The sequence below is a fragment of the Salmo salar genome, chromosome 07, assembly GCF_965601325.2.
Source record: "Salmo salar chromosome 07, fSalSal1, whole genome shotgun sequence".
In the NCBI taxonomy this organism is placed as follows: Eukaryota; Metazoa; Chordata; class Actinopteri; order Salmoniformes; family Salmonidae; genus Salmo; species Salmo salar.
Window position 1 is genome coordinate 53802130 of NC_138297.1, and position 22288 is coordinate 53824417.

General features: G+C 43.5%; 2 protein-coding genes across 2 annotated transcripts; both read right to left on the minus strand.

Moving 5' to 3' along the window:
- Positions 1 to 1665: 1665 nt before the first annotated feature.
- LOC106609525 (tripartite motif-containing protein 16-like protein) lies at positions 1666 to 6077 on the minus strand. Its single transcript, XM_014208444.3, has 7 exons — positions 5294 to 6077; positions 4597 to 4692; positions 3861 to 4094; positions 3475 to 3634; positions 3326 to 3370; positions 3131 to 3193; positions 1666 to 3023 (listed from the first exon to the last, which is right to left on the minus strand). The coding sequence occupies exons 1-7, from the start codon at positions 5609 to 5611 to the stop codon at positions 2506 to 2508; spliced, it is 1434 nt and encodes a 477-aa protein (XP_014063919.3). The 5' UTR covers positions 5612 to 6077; the 3' UTR covers positions 1666 to 2505.
- Positions 6078 to 7223: 1146 nt separating this feature from the next.
- On the minus strand, positions 7224 to 21212 carry LOC106609524 (plakophilin-2). Its single transcript, XM_014208443.3, has 13 exons — positions 20769 to 21212; positions 20308 to 20378; positions 18257 to 18858; positions 17327 to 17465; positions 16867 to 17074; positions 15782 to 15959; positions 9737 to 9854; positions 9258 to 9419; positions 8771 to 8947; positions 8404 to 8557; positions 8046 to 8238; positions 7654 to 7741; positions 7224 to 7550 (listed from the first exon to the last, which is right to left on the minus strand). The coding sequence occupies exons 1-13, from the start codon at positions 20983 to 20985 to the stop codon at positions 7494 to 7496; spliced, it is 2364 nt and encodes a 787-aa protein (XP_014063918.2). The 5' UTR covers positions 20986 to 21212; the 3' UTR covers positions 7224 to 7493.
- Between the last annotated feature and the right edge of the window lie 1076 nt (positions 21213 to 22288).

The following is a 22288-nucleotide window of genomic DNA, read 5'->3' on the forward strand; positions in this document are numbered from 1 at the left end:
ACCCAGTGTGTGCCGAGTGGGATGACCATTACTCAGAGTACAGTAAACATATGGTTTCTGTGTGTGTTGTGTGTCAGCCCTGTGTAGGAGGAATGATGTTCCTTGGCCCTCAGCCCCCCTGCGCCTCCCCCCTCCAGCAGTACCGCACTGCAGCTACACTCCACAACAGGGTTCTCACTGCTTAGATGCATGAAAGTCAAAGAGGTAGCTACTGCTGCACAGGCACATGACTGTCCAGGGACTACGGACATGAGACTGAAACCACCTTGGGCAAGCAGCAGAAACAGAGCCCCACTCTAATCTTCATCTGTCCTCCTAGTTTCATTATATCTATTTTACAGAAGATCCTCTGTACTGTCAGCTTTGGCATCTATTGGTTGCCTGTTTAAATACATTGTACATGGTTAAATGGTCACAAATGTCAACATTACTCAATTGGATAAAATAAAAAAAACATATATAAAAAAATTCAAAAATTAAATAGGCAGGTTGCAAGTTGGGATGTATTTTATTTTCCTCCAGGTCAAAGAGGTGTAAGAAATTAAAATATATTATTATTAGTAAAAAGTCTTACTAAAACCTGTCCTTTATCGAAAAGCATTCCATGTCATTTAAAAAAGAGAGTCAATTGACAAGGTCAAGGTGCTTCTACATCTGCATTGCTTGCTGTTTGGGGTTTTAGGCTGGGTTTCTGTATAGCACTTTGTGACATCTGCTGATGTAAAAAGGGCTTTATAAATACATTTGATTAATTGATTGAACCAAACCAAGACAAAAACACAGGGGATGGAACAGGGCGGAGGGGAAGGAACAGGGCCGAGGGGAAGGAACAGGGCCGAGGGGAAGGAACAGGGCCGAGGGGAAGGAACAGGGCCGAGGGGAAGGAACAGGGCCGAGGGGAAGGAACAGGGCCGAGGGGAAGGAACAGGGTCGAGGGGAAGGAACAGGGCCGAGGGGACCGAGGGGTAGGAACAGGGTCGAGGGGAAGGAACAGGGTCGAGGGGATGGAACAGGGTCGAGGGGAAGGAACAGGGCGGAGGGGAAGGAACAGGGCCGAGGGGAAGGAACAGGGCCGAGGGGAAGGAACAGGGCCGAGGGGAAGGAACAGGGCCGAGGGGAAGGAACAGGGCCGAGGGGAAGGAACAGGGCCGAGGGGAAGGAACAGGGCCGAGGGGAAGGAACAGGGCGGAGGGGATGGAACAGGGCCGAGGGGATGGCACAGGGCCGAGGGGAAGGAACAGGGCCGAGAGGAAGGAACAGGGTCGAGGGGAAGGAACAGGGTCGAGGGGAAGGAACAGGGTCGAGGGGAAGGAACAGGGTCGAGGGGAAGGAACAGGGTCGAGGGGAAGGAACAGGGTCGAGGGGAAGGAACAGGGTCGAGGGGAAGGAACAGGGTCGAGGGGAAGGAACAGGGTCGAGGGGAAGGAACAGGGTCGAGGGGAAGGAACAGGGTCGAGGGGATGGAACAGGGTCGAGGGGAAGGAACAGGGTGAAGGGGAAGCACTACAACAGTGTAAGTGGATCTAGAGCTGGTCCCCACCACATCAATCATCCAAATTCCATCTCCTGGTTTTTCCTCACGTAACAAAACAACTCTAACCCCCCTCTCAGGAACTTTAGTTTTGTTCTTTATTTTATCAAGTTAGAAAGAATACTACAAACAAAAATGATTTATTTAATTTATTATTGTAATCATTAAAACAATGGCCCCACCCCTCCCCATTAGTAAAGCTGGAATCAAACATTGTAGATAAAGATCGGCTTCGCAGCGGGACTCCTAAATGAAGTGTCAACTCCCTTCATCCAGGTCACGATTTTAAACAAATCAACTTTCTCCAACTTTCCCAAGTGATCGGTCTTATATTTCCTTCCTATTTGTCACTGTCACCATCCAGGACCTCTATACCAGGCGGTGTCAGAGGAATGCCCTAAACATTTTCAAAGACTCCAGCCACCCATGTCATAGACTGTTCTCTCTGCTTCCACACAACAAGAGCTACAGGAGTGCCAAGTCTGGGACCAAAGGGCACCTGAACAGCTTCTACCCTGAAGCCACAAGACTGCTGAACAATTAATCAAATGGCTACCCGGACTATTTTCATTGACCCCCTTGTGCATAGAGCACTAGCTCTATACACTCACTGGACTCTACCCACACACATACTACACTGACACTCACACACACACACACACACACACATTCACACTCTTCGCATACACTGCTGCTACAGTTTATTATCTATCTTGATTGTCTAGTCACTTTTACCCCTACCTACATGTACATATTACCTCGATTACCTCGTACCCCTGCACATTGAGTCAGTACAGGTACTCCTTGTATATAGCCTCGTTATTTTATTGTGTTACTGTTTCCTTAATTCTTTTTCCTACTTTTTAACTACATATTGTTGGGAAAGGAAGCACAGTAAAGCCTACACCTGTTGTATTCGGCTCATTTGAGAAATACAATTTGATTTGATATATACTTGATTCTATGACGTTCAGTCAACACAGAGCCACAGATGATCCACAACCAGGACCAACCCAAAACCCAGCACAGAGGTCCTCAGTGAATGTGGTCTGGACTCTGTGGAGGAGGGTCATTGTATCCGAGACGCTGTAGAAGGCCAGAGTCCCTGCCCTGCTGTCCAGATACACTCCTACTCTGCTGGAGCAGGGGACTGGGATATCAGTCCTATTCTTATTGTGCCAATAGGAACAACTCGAGTTACGACACACCAAACTCCAGGACTGATCATTGGAACCAAAGCAACATTCCAATCCGCCCTTCCTGCTGATGCTTCTGTAGGTGATGGCTACCTCACATTCCCCCCTCCTATCCACCTCACAGTAGCAGGTTCCAGACAGATCCTCTTTACACAACACCTGGTAGTGGTCTGTGAATCTGTCTGGATGGTCAGAATAAGACAGAGCCTTGTCACTCCATGACACTTCTCTATTGCACTCAGACAGACACAGGTGTTGATACGCAGAGTTGGGATCCAACGTGAGATGGCAGTAGTCTAAGAAAGTGAAAAAATTAAATGAAGGTGAAATATGCATTCGGGATAAGGTCTGTGTGTTTTTGTGTGTGTGTGTGTGTGTATGTGTGTGTGACAGTATTACTTACTCTCCAAGAACTCCACTCTGGTTTTGGGCTCATGATGAAAATGTACTTCAGCAGCAGCCGTTACTATATAGAGTAGGGAGGTACATTGATTAATTCATGTTTAAGTAAGAAGCATTCAATACAAATATATACAAAATTAAACCAAGATGAAATATTCACTCATTGTGTGTGTGTGTGTGTGTGTGTATTACTCACATTCCGGTCTTGGGCTGAGGACATAGACTTCGGAGACAGCCGTTACTATACAATATAGGAAGACAAATGGATGTACTCATTTATAATCAAGAAGTATTTAACAGAAAGTTAACCAAATATTTTATCTTCACTATATCTGTAACACTTACCTTTTCCAGGTATCTGGACCATTTCCTCCTTCAATATATCCTCCAGTCGCACCATCATTCCAGAGATGGAGCTCTTCACTTCCTCAAAGGAGAAGTGTTGGTTGGCAGTGATACAGGGTAAGAGCTCAGATCCAGGAGCCACACAAAGAGACTGGAAAGTCTACAGCGAGAGAGAGGAAGAATAGACAATAAGAAAATATGCAGAATTCTGGAGCTCAGAGGTTATATGTTGTGTAGAAGTAAGGAATCCTGGGTCATGTTCGATTGGCACAAACGGGGAACATATTATGAAACAAAAATAAACATTCTTATTGAACAAGCTCAGGTAGTTTCGTGCCTAGCTCTGAACACCACCCTGCCACTGTGGATAAAATGAGTGATGTCACCTTGAGGAAATGAATGTTATCCTCTGTTTGTGCGAGCTGCTCCAGCTCCTTGTCTCTCCTCTTCAGCTCAGCTATCTCCTGCTCCAGTCGCTCCAGGAGTCCTTCAGCCTGGCTTACTGACGCCCTCTGGTGGGCGCTGATCAGCTCCTTCACCTCACAGCGCCTTCTCTCAATGGAGCGGATCAGCTCAGCAAAGACCAGCTCACAGTGCTCCACTGCTGCCTGTGCAGAAAGCTGTTACGAGAGAGGAAGAGAGAAGGAAGGGGGGCCATTTTAACCAGCACATTCACTCCGCGCTCACCTAGACCCATAGATAGAGCACTCCTCTTTGCATTGTGTCATTATAGCGTCTGTGACAGCATGGCCAGCGCAATTGAGGCAGTCTCCATTTTGACATAGTACATTTTCTTCCTCACAATTGGCTGATCCCTCCTGATGACCCGGTTGGACATGACTCCAACAAGGTCACCAGGAGGGATCAGCCAATGAAGTTGGAAGTCCCACCCAGTTCACCAAATTAAAATGGTAGAAGCCCTCATCAGCTCTGTCCATGCTAATATGGCCTTTTGGCCACTAGAGGCCTCTATCATTCTCTATGCCTAGACCCCAGACAATCTGTCTGTTCCCTATAGTGTGTCCCGGTGGTATTAGGCTCCTCCCTGGTTTTAGTTTAGGAATAGTACGTAACTTTCTGCAAAATAAATGTACATACTCTAAATGGTTAATAAATACTCACTGAAAGGGACATCAACGCCTGCCTTATGTCCTGCGCCTCCTTCTCTCTCACACAGATTGTCAGCCCGACTTGCTGCTGTTTCTCCCTCAACTGCCCCTGTAGAGAATAACATTTTCAAATGATAACTGTTGTCATTTTGGTATTCATAATAGACCAAGTTATGTTTTTGAGTGGGGAAACAGTTATTGAACTACACTTGTCATATGGAAAAAACATGATTATGCTAAACAAATCACTTAAGACTAAATGAACTGATAAATGAGTGCCTTCAAGACAAAAAGGTTACGATAGTTCAGAGTTCATGCCTCTGCAGTGTATGTAAATGAGTGACCTTTGACTTTTGAGGATTCGGTCTGGATGTTATCTGGCCCATCCTGCTGTTTACTGTAATCTACTCCATCCTTTGTTTGTTTTAAAGTGATTTTGTTGTGACAGCCTATTTTGTCTAACAGAGTTGGTTTTTGACTCTATCATCAGTCAATTTGAAAGCAGAACAGAGAATTTACAAATAAGAACTTAATTGTGGATTATGTGACACTGAACCCAGAGTGTGTATCACTGGAACAGCTCAATTTTGGAGTTGGCTGGAATTTCCTGCTCTTCCAGCTTCTGGCAAAACAGTCAGCAATAATGAAGCTGATCTCTAAATATAATACATTATAGATGGCAGTATAATGTTCAAGATCCTTAGGCCTACCTGTTTCTCTGTCCTCTCTGCTGCTGCGGCTGAGTCATCACGATCATACTTCACATCTTCAGGTCCAGAAAAACAAGCAGAGGGAACCGTTTTGAAATCTGTCTTCAATTTCTCTACCAACTCAGCCAGCAGAATGTTTCTGTTCAGAGCAGGTCTTGGGGTGAAGGTCTGTCGGCACTGGGGGCAGCTGTGAATTCCCTTTTGGTCATCAAGACTCCAATATCCCTTGATACAGCCTTTACAGTAGCTGTGTCCACAGGGAATAGTCACTGGATCTTTCAGTAGATCCAGGCAGATCGAACAACTGATCGAGTCCATGGCCTCGACTATTCTGGTGCACGCACGCACGCACACCAACCAACTGAGCAAAACAGTATCAGAGTCCCAAGTGGTGAATGCTGAGGAGTCGAAGAGAAGGGCTATCACATGCGCTGCTGTTACGTGAGAAGTGTTTACACTTCCTGTTTGGGTTGGGTCGTGGGTAATCTCGGAAATCCTAGACGTGTTCGCTATGCAGGAACATTGAGGGGATTCGATTCATCCCGTTCGGGCGCCCGTGTAAGCGTGTTTCGCTTCGGCTGAAAGTTTATTCCATTCGATTTGGAAACGGGCTGCCTCCCGGGCGTGAACCATGTGCCCCGTTCAAAAGCCAGGGCGAAGTCGGCTCAAAACAAAATTGACGTAGGCCTAATTAAGCACGTATAGTAGCTAATAACTAGGATTGTGTTTACCCATGGAAAATGGATTGCTTTTGATAAAAACGCGTTATGTGCATGTCATCCCAATGAAAACTAGTTAGAAAATTCGAACATTTTATGGATAAGATTTTTATGTTTGTGGACGATGCCTTGTTGACAAAATGACCGAGTGGTGCAGATTACTATTCAATTCAAGAAGGGAGCGCCTCCCTCCCAGCTTTCGCCCAATGACGTGACGGGTTTATGCCCGGTGCCCCGCGGCTCAGCATAATCGAATCTGCCCAATTGTGTCAGGCAACCCGTGTCTAGAGTAGTTCGTGAGTGTCTTTGCCGTTGTCATGTATGTATAGCGCGAAGCACTGATTTGTCCCTTACATCCACTCAATGACAATCATGGAAAACATGATAAGTAGTCTGGCTAAGGGCCAAAATTAGAAATGAGAAGTCATCTATAGGCCTAAATGGATTTGACGTTTACCGGGGATGACATACAAGCGCAGCCGATCAACGTTCCAGCGCGCCAAAGAGATGCAGTTGAAAGGTGGGACTGGGAGGTGGCCGGGTGTATAAAGTGCTGCGTCTTTGCTGTCAAGACCACCACCACAAAATAATCATTCAACCTTAATGATTAAACCACAATTGTAATTTCTTTAAAGCAAAGTAGTAAAACGATTCAACACCTACCTACCCATGCAGTTCAAGTAATCTCGAGTGCAATGTGTAGGCTAACAAATATGTATATACAAAGATTTACTCTAAAACTGGAGCACATCTATCAACTTCAGGTTGATGACATATTTTGTGGCTTTTAGGCATTTGATTTAGCACTCTGAAACCCTCTATTTTATAGTGATTATTTGGATTACAGAGATATCAAACCAGGGGTGCTTTCAGCAGGTCGCAACATTGTTACATTCAGAGAGCAGATTTCTATGTAGAACAAACTTGCCCTGTGACATGTAGAGTAAGAAACCATGTCTATCTCTGATGTTCGTGGCTGTTTTTGATTGACCCCCCCAAAAAAAATCCATGATTGTGGACCTTTTTAAATAGACCTACAGGTAGTAATTTAATATTGTTTACAACCCCAACTATGTTAACATCAAAACTATATTTTACAACTTCAGTTATGACATTCATTAGACTAACATACGTCATAATGTTAACCTTATCTTGTCTTTCACTTCTATGCTGATTCATTTTCTTCCTCAAAATGGAATTCAAGTCATTGCTGATCCTCCATCAGTTTTGTTTTTAATCATTTTTTTTCCATCGTAGAGAACTTGGTCTGCTACCAAGAGCTTGCAGCAATTGTTGTTACTGGAACAGGGACACACACACACACACACACACACGTAACACCTCACACAGTGGAGAAGTCGACACACAAAACAAGTATTTTATAAAGCAGTGAATTGAGTCATCCAAGTCCACACAGAAGAAAAACTACACTATTGCCTCAATCAGCACAATGCTTTGTGATCGTCCGCTTAGTCCCGGATTTAATGTACAGCCTTGGATGTCCTGCTGTTGACGAAGTCTGCTTTCCTATATCCAGCCTACCAAATGATGAGAGGAAAAGCAACACAGATTAATTAAAAACTATTGTCACCACACCAAATGTTTCTTATCATTTGAGGTTATACTGTGTAGGGGCCTCACCTTCCTATAGGCCCTGTGGAGCTCTGAGTGGCTCCACATGCTGTGTAGTAGGATGCAGGCTGCCTGGCCAGCCCTGGTGGGACCAAACCTAAAGGGACACAAGGTTACTGTCATTGGACATAAAAAAAGAACAGTTTAAAGCAAGGGAAGAGGTTTAACAGATTTAAATAAATTCCCTCCAATCCAACTCACAATGTTCAGGAATAATACAGTGCATTTTAAGGCCATCTACAGTCTTTGCATAGCATCAACCAACAGTGCCACATCAACTGTGCAGTCGGGCATCAGGTTGCTACGTGCAGTATATCATGATGTGGTTAGTTGACATGTTAAATGCAGGCAATGTAGTCAGCCTGGAACGCAGCCATGGTCTTCAGAAGCTACCCACTGACCCGTTGTCCTTTGCGCTGATGTTGATGATCTTGGGCAGCGCCCCGTGGTTGACGATGGCCCTGACGTGCTGCGTCTCATCCTGGCTCAGGTTGATGAGGATGTGGCACAGGGACACAGTCACCTCTGTAGGCAGGTCTGTGCTCGTGTCCGAGTTGGGTAACATGACCACCAGCTGTGGCAACAACTGTTTGACTACAGAGAGAGTGGAACGCTTCGTGAGAGATAGTTTGATTTTCTACAGTGGCAGGTTTTTATGCTTCTGTGCTTTTACATACACTTACAAGTCCAAAGGAAAATACTTCGTGGGACTTATGTAGGGCTAAAACATTGCGGTTGATGAGTCAATTCACAGCTCACCAATGTGAGCGTGAAGCTCTCTGTAGCGTGAGATGTTACATAGCAGGGACACAGCAGTCTTCTTCACATCCATCCCTCCTTCCTGGAGCATCTTTATGGCCTGGAGTAGACCATTCTCCCGCTGTACTATGGTGTGGGCGATGGCCTGGGACACCTGCCCAAACAGAGCCATGAGCCCAACACCCAAATGACAGTCAATATAGTAGTCACATCAATATAACACTTACTATACAGTCAAGTCATGACAACATAATAGATGGCTGTATTGTAGGTATTCCAATCAAACCCATGGGCAAATCAATTCCACACTCCCAGAACAGTACATATTTCTATGGGCTAAGTTCATAGATCTGTGATATAGCCATACCAGGCCGTTCCCAGCTGTGATGTTCTGCAGGGCTCCGATGGCAGCCTCCTGGGTGTAGGGACGGATGCTGCGGGCCATGATTGACAGGTACATGCGCACAGTGATGGCGCTCCACAGCCACTCTATCCCACAGGGACTACCCTTCTCCTCCAGCAGAGGGCGCTTTGGTTCAAGACGCTATAGGACCAAAACAACCAGAAAACAGGAGGCCCTTTAATTCAAAGTTAACTCCGATACCAGGCTTCACATTCATTTTCAATTAATGTGTATAAGACTAACAAATACATTTGTCAAAGAAAACCGGGCTTAAAGAGTTAGTTCAAAATGTATGCTTTACCACTTACCAAGGCAGCTTATCCATAACATAGGCATTGCCAATTTACTTTAGTGGTAATAACTTATTTATAACCAGATAGAAACAGTGCATGTCAAGTACATAAAGGTAACAAAGATGATAACAGACACAACAGAGGTGATGGCAGCACACCTGGATGATTTTGGCACTGCGGGAACCGAAACAGCCGGGGGTCTTGGTCTTTGGATTCAGGTTGAGTCGAGACTCATGGAGCTCGCTGGTGTACTTCTGCGGAAGCTCCACCTCCATCTGGTAGGAGAGGTTATGTAGGATGCACACACAGTTCTCAGTGGACTGTGGAGGAGAGAAGTGGTTCTGTTCAGGGGCCTATGATTTCAAGATCAAACAGTCTGCAATGTCTATTGTAAAAATATTTTAAAATTGGAGAACAGAGCTGGTTCATGATGTTCTCTCAATATTTAACACTAAAAGGCGAGATAAGTTGTTCTAGAGACAAATTGATAAAATATAGGCAAAAACAGTCTTATTTAATTTCCCTGTGTCTATTTATTCCACCTACAAATGTTTAGTAATGCTTGTACGAAAAGAAACAAGTGAACATTTTGCACAAAAGTTAAGAAAATGTTACCTTAGTCATTCACATGCAGTACCTTGTCATCAGGCTTGTAGTCAGCTATGGTCCCGCGGATGTAGTATACCAGTGAGTCAATAAGGTTCTCACACTGCCGCATGGCTTTTCTCCCTTCTGGACCAGCCGAGCTTATGTTTCTGACAACAACAATGACAGGTTGTCATTATCGCCACTAGGCAACAACAAAAGCATTCTTTACATTCTAGACATTGGCCAAACTGGCTAAATATCTATCCTAGCTGTTGGCCGGATGAGCCAAATGTTTATGTAGCAGAGAGATATTTGGTGTACTTTAACAAGGTTTTCTGTTATCTGCAGATAAAGCCATTAGACTAGGTCATTGTAATAACATGTCTATGTGTTGGGAGATAGCAATGCGTTTCAAGCACAAAGGAAACGTAAGCAAATGAGCAACATGAGTTAATCTTTCACTTTAATTCCAACCACTTGTCAATGAGTCAACTGTTCCACTTCCTTTTAGATGAAGTCAAGCAAAAACACATGTCAGTTGCCTCAATACATGTGACCAAATGGGAATTATTTATTCCTAAAAATTCTGCAGCCTTTTTGTTAACGTCAAGCCAAATACAGTAACATTAGTGATGACCCAAGGTTATGGCTGTGAGTTGGAGTGTTGTGCGTTTTCGTTTTAAATCAGGCCAAAACTGAGGAATTTCTCAGAGTAACACAAGTCAATGGTTGCCAGGGCTTGATTGCACCAGCCAATATGGATTCAGAGGTTTCAATTCCACTAGAGCCACTAAGAGGAAGAGGGCTCCATTAATAATTTAGTCCGACTGTTTTCAGTTGTATCGGTTGCTAGGCAAAAGCAAAACACTCCTTGTTATACCATGTTCTGTTTGTTAAGTGGTATATCTGTGCCATCCAAATCAATGGCAGTCGATTCAACAGGAACACAAGGTATGCAGGATATCGTTTCCAGTGCATTGCTGTTCCATCGAGGTGATGCTGCCTAGGCAGAAGTCATGCCTGATTTGCCAGGTAGAAAGGAGTAACAGGATGACGATGGCCTTTGAGGAACCTCACAGTTCTCACTCCTGGCGAGGAGGCTGTCAGAGATAAATATACAGTGAGGGGAAAAAAGTATTTGATCCCCTGCTGATTTTGTACGTTTGCCCACTGACAAAGAAATGATCAGTCTATCATTTTAAATGGTAGGTTTATTTGAACAGTGAGAGACAATAACAACAAACAAAAAAATCCAGAATAACGCATGTCAAAAATGTTATAAAATAATTTGCATTTTAATGAGGGAAATGAGTATTTGACCCCCTCTCAATCAGAAAGATTTCTGGCTCCCAGGTGTCTTTTATACAGGTAACGAGCTGAGATTAGGAGCACACTCTTAAAGGGAGTGCTCCTAATCTCAGCTTGTTACCTGTATAAAAGACACCTGTCCACAGAAGCAATCAATCAGATTCCAAACTCTCCACCATGGCCAAGACCAAAGAGCTCTCCAAGGATGTCAGGGACAAGATTGTAGACCTACACAAGGCTGGAATGGGCTACAAGACCATCGCCAAGCAGCTTGGTGAGAAGGTGACAACAGTTGGTGCGATTATTCGCAAATGGAAGAAACACAAAAGAACTGTCAATATCCCTCGGCCTGGGGCTCCATGCAAGATCTCACCTCGTGGAGTTGCAATGATCATGAGAACGGTGAGGAATCAGCCCAGAACTACACGGGAGGATCTTGCCAATGATCAAGGCAGCTGGGACCAAGAAAACAATTGGTAACACACTACGCCGTGAAGGACTGAAATCCTGCAGCGCCCGCAAGGTCCCCCTACTCAAGAAAGCACATATACATGCCCGTCTGAAGTTTGCCAATGAATATCTGAATGATTCAGAAGACAACTGGTGAAAGTGTTGTGGTCAGATGAGACCAAAATGGAGCTCTTTGGCATCAACTCAACTCGCTGTGTTTGGAGGAGGAGGAATGCTGCCTATGACCCAAAGAACACCATCCCCACCGCCAAACATGGAGGTGGAAACATTATGCTTTGGGGGTGTTTTTCTGCTAAGGGGACAGGACAACTTCACCGCATCAAAGGGACGATAGACGGGGCCATGTACCGTCAAATCTTGGGTGAGAACCTCCTTCCCTCAGCCAGGGCATTGAAAATGGCTCGTGGATGGGTATTCCAGCATGACAATGACCCAAAACACACAGCCAAAGCAACAATGGAGTGGGTCAAGAAGAAGCACATTAAGGTCCTGGAGTGGCCTAGCCAGTCTCCAGACCTTAATCCCATAGAAAATCTGTGGAGGGAGCTGAAGGTTCGAGTTGCCAAACGTCAGCCTCAAAACCTTAATGACTTTGGAGAAGATCTGCAAAGAGGAGTGGGACAAAATCCCTCGAGATGTGTGCAAACCTGGTGGCCAACGACAAGAAACATCTGACCTCTGATTGCCAACAAGTACTAAGTCATGTTTTGCAGAGGGGTCAAATACTTATTTCCCTCATTAAAATGCAAATCAATTTCAAACATTTTTTACGTGTTTTTCAGGATTTTTTTGTTGTTATTCTGTCACTCACTGTTCAAATAAACCTACTATTAAAATTATAGACTGATCATTTCTTTGTCAGTGGGCAAACGTACAAAAATCAGCAGGGGATCAAATACTTTTTTCCCCTCACTGTAATATGCTTGACAAAGCCCTGTGAGATGTAACACTGTGGTGAGAGATGGATTGCAAATGAACCGCCTGGGTCACCGTATAATAATCAGTGCCTTCAGAAAGTATTCACACCCCTTCACTCTTCCCACATTTTGTTGCATTACAGACTAAATTTAAAATGAATTCAATTGAGATTATGTCACTGATCTACACACAATACCCTGTAATGTTATAGTGGAATTATGTTTTTAGCAATGTTGACAAATGAATTCAAAATGAAAAGCTGAAATGTCTTCAGTCAATAAGTATTCAACTCTTTTTAGAGTACAAATGTGCTTAAATCACATAATAAAGTAGCATCGACTCACTGTGTGCAATAATATTGATTAACATGATTTTTGAATGACTACACCTTCTCTGTACCCCACACATACAATTATCTGTATGGTCCCGCAGTTGAACAGAGAATTTTAAAGATTGAACAAAAAAGACCAGGAAGGATGTTTTTTGTTGCCAATGCCTCACGAAGAGCACCTATTGGTAGATGGGTGTAAAAAGACATTGAATATCACTGAGCATGTTGAAGTTATTAAATTACACTTGGATGGTGTATCAATACACCCAGTCACTACAAAAAGATACAGACACCGTTCCTAACTCAGTTCCCAGAGAGGAAGGAAACCGCTCAACGGCACTAAAAATGTAAAACTGCAAAAAATGTGGCAAAGAAATTAACTTTTTGTCCTGAATACAAAGCAAATCAAAACACTCTGAGTACCTCTTCATATTTTCAAGCATGGTGGTGGCTGTATCATCTAAATCGGTATGCTTGTCATTGGCAAGGACTAGGGAGTTTTTTTAGGATAAAAATAAACAGAATAGAGCTAAGCATAGGCAAAATCCTAGAGGGAAAACTTGGTTCAGTCAGCTTTCCAACAGACCCGGAGACAAATTCCCCTTTCAGCAGGACAATTACCTAAAACAGAAGGCCAAATATACACTGGAGTTGCTTAAAAGACAATATTAAATGTTCTTGAGTGGCATAGTTAGACTTTTGACTTAAATCTACTTGACAATCTATGGCGAGACTAGAAAATGGCTGTCTAGTTATCATCAACAACCAATTTGACAGACCTTGAAGAATTCTCTCATTAATAAGTGGGCAAATATTGTACAATCCAGGTGTGCAAAGATCTTAAGAGACTTACAGAGAAAGACTCACAGCCAAAGGTGATTCTAACATGTATTGACTCAGGGGGTTGAATACTTATCTAATCAAGACATACAGTTGAAGTCAGAAGTTCAGACACCTCAGCCAAATACATTTATACTCAGTTTCACAATTCCTGACATTTAATCAAAGTAAAAATCCCCTGTCTTAGGTCAGTTAGGATCACCACTTTATTTTAAGAATGTGAAATGTCAGAATAATAGTAGAGAGAATGAATTATTTCAGCTTTGATTTCTTTCATCACATTCCCAGTGGGTCAGAAGTTTACATACACTCAATTACTATTTGGTAGCATTGCCTTTAAATTGTTTAACTTGGGTGAAACGTTTTGGGTAGCCTTCCACAAGATTCCCACAATAAGTTGGGTGAATTTTGGCCCATTCCTCCTGATAGAGCTGGTGTAACTGAGTCAGGTTTGTAAGCCTCCTTGCTCGCACACACTTTTTCAGTTCTGCCCACAAATTTTCTATAGGGTTGAGGTTAGGGCTTCGTGATGGCCAATCTAATAGCTTGACTTTGTTGTCCTTAAGCCATTTTGCCACAACTTTGGAAGTATGCTTGGGGTCATTGTCCATTTAGAAGACCCGTTTGCGACCAAGCTTTAACTTCCTGACTGATGTCTTGAGATGTTGCTTCAATATATCCACATAATTTTCCTACCTCATGATGCCATCTATTTTGTGAAGCGCACCAGTCCCTCCTGCAGCAAAGCACCCCCTCAACATGATGCTGCCACCCCTGTGCTTCACGGTTGGGATGGTGTTCTTCGGCTTGCAAGCCTCCCTATTTTTCCTCCAAACATAACGATGGTCATTATGGCCAAACGGTTCCATTTTTGTTTCATCAGACCAGAGGACATTTCTCCAAAAAGTACGATCTTTGTCCCCATGTGCAGTTGCAAACCGTAGTCTGGCTTTTTTAATGGCGTTTTGGAGCAGTGGCTTCTTCCTTGCAGAGCGGCCTTTCAGGTTATGTCGATATAGGACTCGTTTTACTGTGGATATAGATACTTTTGTACCCGTTTCCTCCAGCATCTTCACAAGGTCCTTTACTGTTGTTCTGGGATTGATTTGCACTTTTCGCACCAAAGTACGTTCATCTCTAGGAGACAGAACGCGTCTCCTTCCTGAGCGGTATGACGGCTGCGTGGTCCCATGGTGTTTATATTTGCGTACTATTGTTTGTACAGATGAACGTGGTACCTTCAGGCATTTGGAAATTGCTCCCAAGGATGAACCACACGTGGAGGTCTACAATTTTTTTCCAGAGGTGTTGGTTGATTTCTTTTGATTTTCCCATGATGTCAAGCAAAGAGGCACTGAGTTTGAAGGTAGGCCTTTAAATACATCCACAGGTACACCTCCAATTGACTCAAATGATATCAATTAGCCTATCAGAAGCTTCTAAAGCCATGACATCATTTTCTGGAATTTTCCAAGCTGTTTAAAGGCCCGGTCAACTTAGTGTATGTAAACTTCTGACCCACTGGAATTGTGATACAGTGAATTATAAGTGAAATAATCTGTCTGTAAACAATTGTTGGGAAAATTACTTGTGTCATGCACAAAGTAGATGTTCTAACAGACTTGCCAAAACTATAGTTTGTTAACAAGAAATGTGTGGAGTGGTTGAAAAACAAGTTTTAATAATGCCAACCTAAGTGAATGTGAACTTCCGACTTCAAATGTATTAGTGTTTTATAGTGTAATATATATTTTTTTATCTTCCACTTTGACAGAGTATTTTGTGTAGATTGTTGAATAAAAAAAATTAAGATGTCCATTTTAATCCCACTTTGTAACACAACAAAATGTGGAAAAAGTCAAGGGGTGTGAATACCTTCTGAAGGCACTGTACACCATTTAGCAGAAGCTTTTAACCAATGCGACTTAGTCAGTCATGCATGCATACATTTTATGTACGGATGGACCCGGGAATCAAACCCACTGTGCTGGCTTTGAAAAACGCCACGCTCTACCAACTAAGCTACAGAGGACCATCAATCAATAAATTAGTTCATGATCATTCCAAACATAACTACTATACCCCTTTCTGCATCCCACTGCCTAGGGTCTATCCCAGGCTTCCCTAAGATGGATCCTTATAAATACTTGACCACAGATACTACATAGGTCTGTGCCAAACACACAAATGGCCAATAAACGCCTTTGTCCAGACCAGACGACCTACCGGAGGCAGCCAGTGGCGTTGTAAAAGGTGTCTGGGTCAGCCAGCATGCCGTCTTTGGGGTTCTCCCCCTCAGACAGGCCTGAGCAGGGCACCAGCACAGAAGTGGTCAGGATCTCCAGGGCCTCTTTGGAGAGATGCTCCTTCAGCAGGTCATGGGAGGATAGGTTCCACAACAGCCCTGTGGAACATGTTTCATTCTTAAGTTACTACCGTGTCATTAACATTTTACCATGTAAGTTCATGTAAATCACATATTCACAAAGCGTCTCAGAATAAGAGTGCTGATCTAGGATCAGCCCCCCCTCATTCATTATGATTTAACCTCTCTGGGACATGTGGGACACACACTAGTCAACAGCCAGTGAAATAGCAGGGCGGCAAATTCAAAACAACAAAAACCTCATAATTCAAATTTCTCAAACATACACTTCTCATTAATCCAACCACATTGTCCGATTTCAAAAAGGCTTTACGGCGAAAGCATAAAATTAGATTATGTTAGGACAGCGCCTAAACCAGAAAAACCACACAGCCATTTTCCAAGCAAGGAGAGGCGTCACAAAAACCAGAAATACAGATAAAATTAATCACTAACCTTTGATGATCTTCATCAGATGACACTCCCAGGACTCAATGTTACACAATACATGTATGTTTTGTTCGATAAAGTTCATATTTATATCCAAAAACCCCATTTTGCATTGGCACGTGATGTTCAGAAATGTTTTGCCTCCCAAAAATTCCTGTGAATGAGCAGATCAATTTACAAAAATACTCATCATAAACGTTGATAAAATTTACAACAGTTATTGAAAGAATTATAGATACACTTCTCCTTAATGCAACCGCTGTGTCAGATTTCAAAATAGCTTTACGGCGAAAGCACATTGTTCAATATTCTGAGTACAGAGCTCAGCCTTCAAAGCAAGCTATACAGTTACCCGCCAAGTTCTGAAGTCAACAAAACTCAGAAATAGTATTATAAATCTTCACTTACCTTTGCTGATCTTCGTTGGAATGCACTCCCAGGACTCCCACAAGAAATGTTTGTTTTGTTCGATAAACTCCATATTTATCAAACTAACCAGTGAGCTGCCGCCGGGTCTCTATGTCACGACTTCTCCTGAGCAGACGCAGTGCAGGGGCCACGCCCTCGTTGTCCTTCACCTCCATCTTGTTCTCGCTGCTCTCAAAGACCACATTTCGGAGCGCACCCGCCGCTATCCGCTCCAGCTCCTCGCTGTCGCTCTGCAGCAGTTTGATCAGCTTGGGTATACCGTGGAGGTAGAACACCTGGGGACAGACAGGCAGAGATCTTCATCTACCCTTGTTCCTATGAAGAGTGAGCTCAACTTGAATTTTCATGCGAATCGCCCACATAATCTCAATATAAATTAAAGGGAAAATACCCCTACCAATCCAATTATTTGAAAATGGCACATACTGTATTATCAACATCAGCTGTATTATAGGCCTACAGCCTGGAAGCCTTTAACCTTAATTGAGCAGCCAAGTCAACAGTAGTAGAGATGGGCCCCAGCTCACCATCTTCTTAGCATCAGAGCTGTTGAAACATTGGTTTTGAATAAAGCTGGCAGCAGTGATCTGCATCTCCTCATTCTCTTGGCCCAGCAGGTTCACTGCCCTCTCCAATGTCAGCTCAGGCACCCTGCTCTCTGGCTTCCTGTGTATGGGAGAGAGCATTGAAGAGGAACTTCTGTCATTGACAAACACACACACACACACACACACACACACACACACACACACACACACACACACACACACACACACACACACACACACACACACACACTCTCTATCAATCCCAAATTCTGATTCATCCAATTTCTCATCCTCACAACACTTTCCATTATATACACCCATTACAAAATTTGGGTAAATCATTGACCTGAAATGACAGATAAGCAACTGAACCACCAATAATTCTCTAGGAGACTCTTTTACAATAGCTTTAGTGCCAGCCTAGATAAGCCACTGAAATCTGGAACCAACAGGAACCTGAACAGCTTCTACCCCTAAGTCCTAAAACTGCTAAAAAGCTAGTTACAGTTAACCAAATAGCTACCTAGACTGCATTGACCCTTTTTGCTGCTGTTGTTAATCGATCCTGTTTATTATCTATCCTAGTCACTTTATTCCTGGTTATACAGTATGTACATATCTACCTCAATTACCTTGTACCCTTGCAAATCAATTCGGTACTGGTACCTCGTGTATATAGCCAAATTATCCTTACTTATTGTGCATTTATTATTACTTTTCTATTATTTCTCTATTTTCTCTCTCTCTGTACTGTTGGGAAAGGCCCGTAAGGAAGCATTTCACTGTTAGTCTACACCTGTTGTTTACGAAGCATGTGACATACAACATTTGATTTGAGATGTTGAGAACTAAATTAATTGCCAGTTCTAATCAACTTCAGGTTTGTATGGAACACATAAGCCGTCTTACACCGCAGTGACTTCATTCACGTCTGTCTGCTGGATCTCTGGCTCCGCTGCCGCCCTCATCTGGCCCATGTCCACCTCCATGCTGACCAGCGAGGCTGGGTACGAGGGAGGCCATTTGGCTCCCACATGCCCCTGGCTCTCCTTCGCCACCTGGCCCAGCCAGGCCTGGCCCTCTGTTCTCTGGGTAGCATGGAATGACCCGTAGCCTGTTTGTCTCCTCGCCCCCCTTTGAACCTCCATCAGGTAGGGGCTGTTGTTGGTGCGAATTGCAGGGCTGCTGCGGGACTGGCCCCAGGGGTAGTTGCCGCTGTTAGCCATGGCGTGCGTCCTTGTGCTACGGGCCATTTCTGAATGGGCATAACGCCGCATCAAGTCTGTCCCATACGACCGCTCCTCTGAAGTCCCCATCATGGGAGGCTGGCCAGGGCCGGGGAGGGTGTAGGTTCCGAAACGGAGTGTCCCGTAAGCCAGACGGGAGCGAGGTAACTCAGGGCTGGTGACTGGGGTCAAATCCACCCTCTTAGACGGACTTCTTATATTTTCCTTCAAAGACGACAGGCTGCTGAAGTCCCTGCCTCCAATCTGGCCCAAAGATGAGTGTGTCTACATGGAAAGGTGAAAAGCAGTGGTTGCCCCATTTCAGAAGGCTTACAACTGAATCAACCATAGACATGTCTGGTAATAATGCTAAAACATCTGTAAAGCAGTTGCATACAATTGGACACAGTCGTGATCACTCAAAGCAACACAAAAGGTTTAGGGAAAAAGATCATACAAAATGCTCTCTCTGATGTCTGAATAACCACTGTTCTCTTTGTATTGTTGCATCATCCTGTATTGTGTGTTTTAAAGCCACACCTTACACGGAACCCAAACCGGCTGCGCGCGTGTGCCATCGTGCATATATTTATTTTGTCCCCCCACACCAAATGCAATCACGACACGCAGGTTAAAATATCAAAACAAACTCTGAACCAATTCAATTAATTTGGGGACAGGTCGAAAAGCATTAAACATTTATGGCAATTTAGCTAGCTAGCTTGCTGTTGCTAGCTAATTTGTCCTGGGATAAAAATTTTGTTATTTTACCTGAAATGCACAAGGTCCTCTACTCCGACAATTAATCCACACATAAAACGGTCAACCGAATCGTTTCTAGTCATCCCTCCTCCTTCTAGGCTTTTTCTTCTCTGGACTTCATATTGCGATTGGCAACTTTCATAAATTAGGTGCATTACCGCCACTGGCCTCGTACAACCAATGATATGGCACGTGGGTACCTGCTTCTATAAACCAATGAGGAGATGGGAGAGGTAGGACTTGCAGCGCGATCTGCGTCAGAAATACAACTTCTGACTTTAGCCCTTGGCAACGCAGACGCTCGTTGGCGCGCACGCGAGCAGTGTGGGTGTAATAAGTGAATAATATAGATTTCTAAATTTATTTTGCAACGCGAGCGGTGTAGTCAGGCTGTAAGGTTTCCTTTAGGAATCATAAAGGTATTATTCAATAAAAATGCAGTTCAATTCAAATTGTCTATGTGAGATGATAGAATTTCAGCGTTTGGTAGAACAGACAAAGGGGCGATAAATATGTCAAGTGTGCCAGGAGGAAAGGCTTTATTTGTCCAATTTTTGAGATAGATACCCATCTCTGCCCTAACACTATGGGCTTGGGGCTTCAATAGCTGCACATCCCTGAGACTATCCAATTTGTTTTTATTCAAACCATATGGGTGGTACAGTCAAAACCAATGCAGCCTACAGTTTATTTTAGGGGCAATAGATACCATCTCCTTTTCCTGCTGTTTCTTGTGAAGTTTATCACCTCGGTCACACACTAAATATGGAATTCCAAGTAAAACAATTAAAAAACACTTCACATATCCTCCAGACACATTGCACTTGACTGCCATGCTGGGTGAAGTCCCTTGTTCCAGAGTTGAATCACGTAGCTGTTATTTCTAACATTCAGGCTCTCTGATGAACTTTAGGGAGGCTAAAGCACCCGTGACTGTGGATAGTGGGTTGTGTATTATAGGACAGGCCTTACCTTCATGTTAGACAAGGTTCCATCTCTGGAACCGGTGATAACTGATGGCTTTCTGGATAGATGGAGACTACCTGAAAGATACACCACATGTGTTCTGAATGATCATGCCATCGCACCAATTCCCTAATTACCATCTGGACACACACCCTCTCCTATTGGAAAGGTGAATGGAGAGGACCAGAAATACAGTAGGCTAGAGGAGATTGAATATAATCGTTTTCTAACATGATTGCAAACATCATGACAAATACAATGTCACTAAGATTTGGACACAAATGACTAGGCCTGCATGTCCATTCGGTGGCATCTGGTTTCGACCCCGTCCTGTATTTCCTGGTAGACTATGTCTAAACAGCCCCCACCCACCTTCAAATTCCCTTGTCGATTTCAATAGGCTAATCTTACAGACCTTGTTTATTCGTGCAGACTCAATGAAAAACACATTGTAAACTACAATTTACCATTGGACGTTGTCTTTTTGCCCTTACGAGCAAGTGTGAGCTGCACTTGTTGTTGAACACGAAAACTCCGGTCGGTTGAATGAGTCTTTGTATTATCCTCTGGTGGTAATGCCAAACTCGTGTCATCTGCGTCAAGTGTGAATGAATCTAGCGCAGGTAAAACTGACTTCATAAATGGCGGCGCTTCCATGATTCCGTAGCTCTCCAAAAGTGTCATTCCATAAAATAGCCCGCAGATTCATAAAAAGTGTCACTATCGTCCTTTCCCGATCCGTTCATACACAGTGACTCGGTGTTCACGAGTCCGTTCCGGTGCAAGTGAGACAGTTGAGTTCATTGCCACTGGGGTGTGGTCTGTATAGTCGACACCTGTAATATCATTTTACAAATAAGGAAGCGAGGACACACTGGGAAGAATGCCAAAATAGTATCGTTGATAGGCTACAAGGCCAATTCTCTGGCAAATAGCAACCCTTGTAGATCCGGGATGGGCAACTGGCGCCCTCCACATTATAGGCCCGCGGATATGTCTCCCCCCAAACACTTTTCTTTAAGGAACTGTCAGGGTCTCAATTTACTGTTGATAGTTGGACGCGTAGAATACACAAGGTGCTATTTCGAAATTTGGTTGTGCATCAGCAGTTTTTCTCTTATGTCAGTTACTGACTGTCATTCAGTTCATGTCAGCAAAACTTTTTTAGATTGGTTAGTTAGTCTAGCGCCCAGCTATCTAATCATGGTCGAATTATGACAGGCCCCCATTGATCATCAGATATCATATAAAAACTTCAAACATGTCTCCACCCTATGGCAAAATGTAAAAACATAGCAGGAAATTGGCTGTAAAATTGTAAATATTTCTCTCTGCCCAACCTGGTCTCAGAGCATTTTGTATTATTATGTATGTAAATTCGAGACATTCCATTTATTATGATATGTTTTGTTTATTATGGTATGTATTAATTTGTGGATGTCCATCATCCATTTCGTATATGTTACGAATGACAATTCGTATGAAACTAATTTGCTAAACTTATGGTATGTTACGCCTTCCTGGCTGATGCTAACTAGGTGCTCACACTAGCTAGGCTAGGGGTTAGCGGAAGGGTTAGCTAACATGCAAAGTAGTTGAAAAGTTGCTAAAGTTATACACCCACCCATCCACCCCGACCAACCACCCTCCTTTTGTTCTTGTCTTAAGTAACCTGTCTTATATAATCATACCATACCAAATATAACATATCATACTAATTTTAGCGCCTCAGATTTACATTTACTATGTTACATCTAGCCTGAGACCAGGCTGCTCCATTGAAAAAATTAGCAGAATTGCATCAAATTAGTTATACAATTGCAAAATCTTCTCTCTGGCCCATGGCAAAATGTGTAGAATTGCAGGAAATTAACTCAAACTTTAATTTTCTCTTTGCCGTCAAGAGGGGGGGCTGTTAAAATGTTCTGCTTGCAAGGTGGGGGGGGACAACTTCACTTAAGACCCCCAAAATGCTAGGGCCGGCACT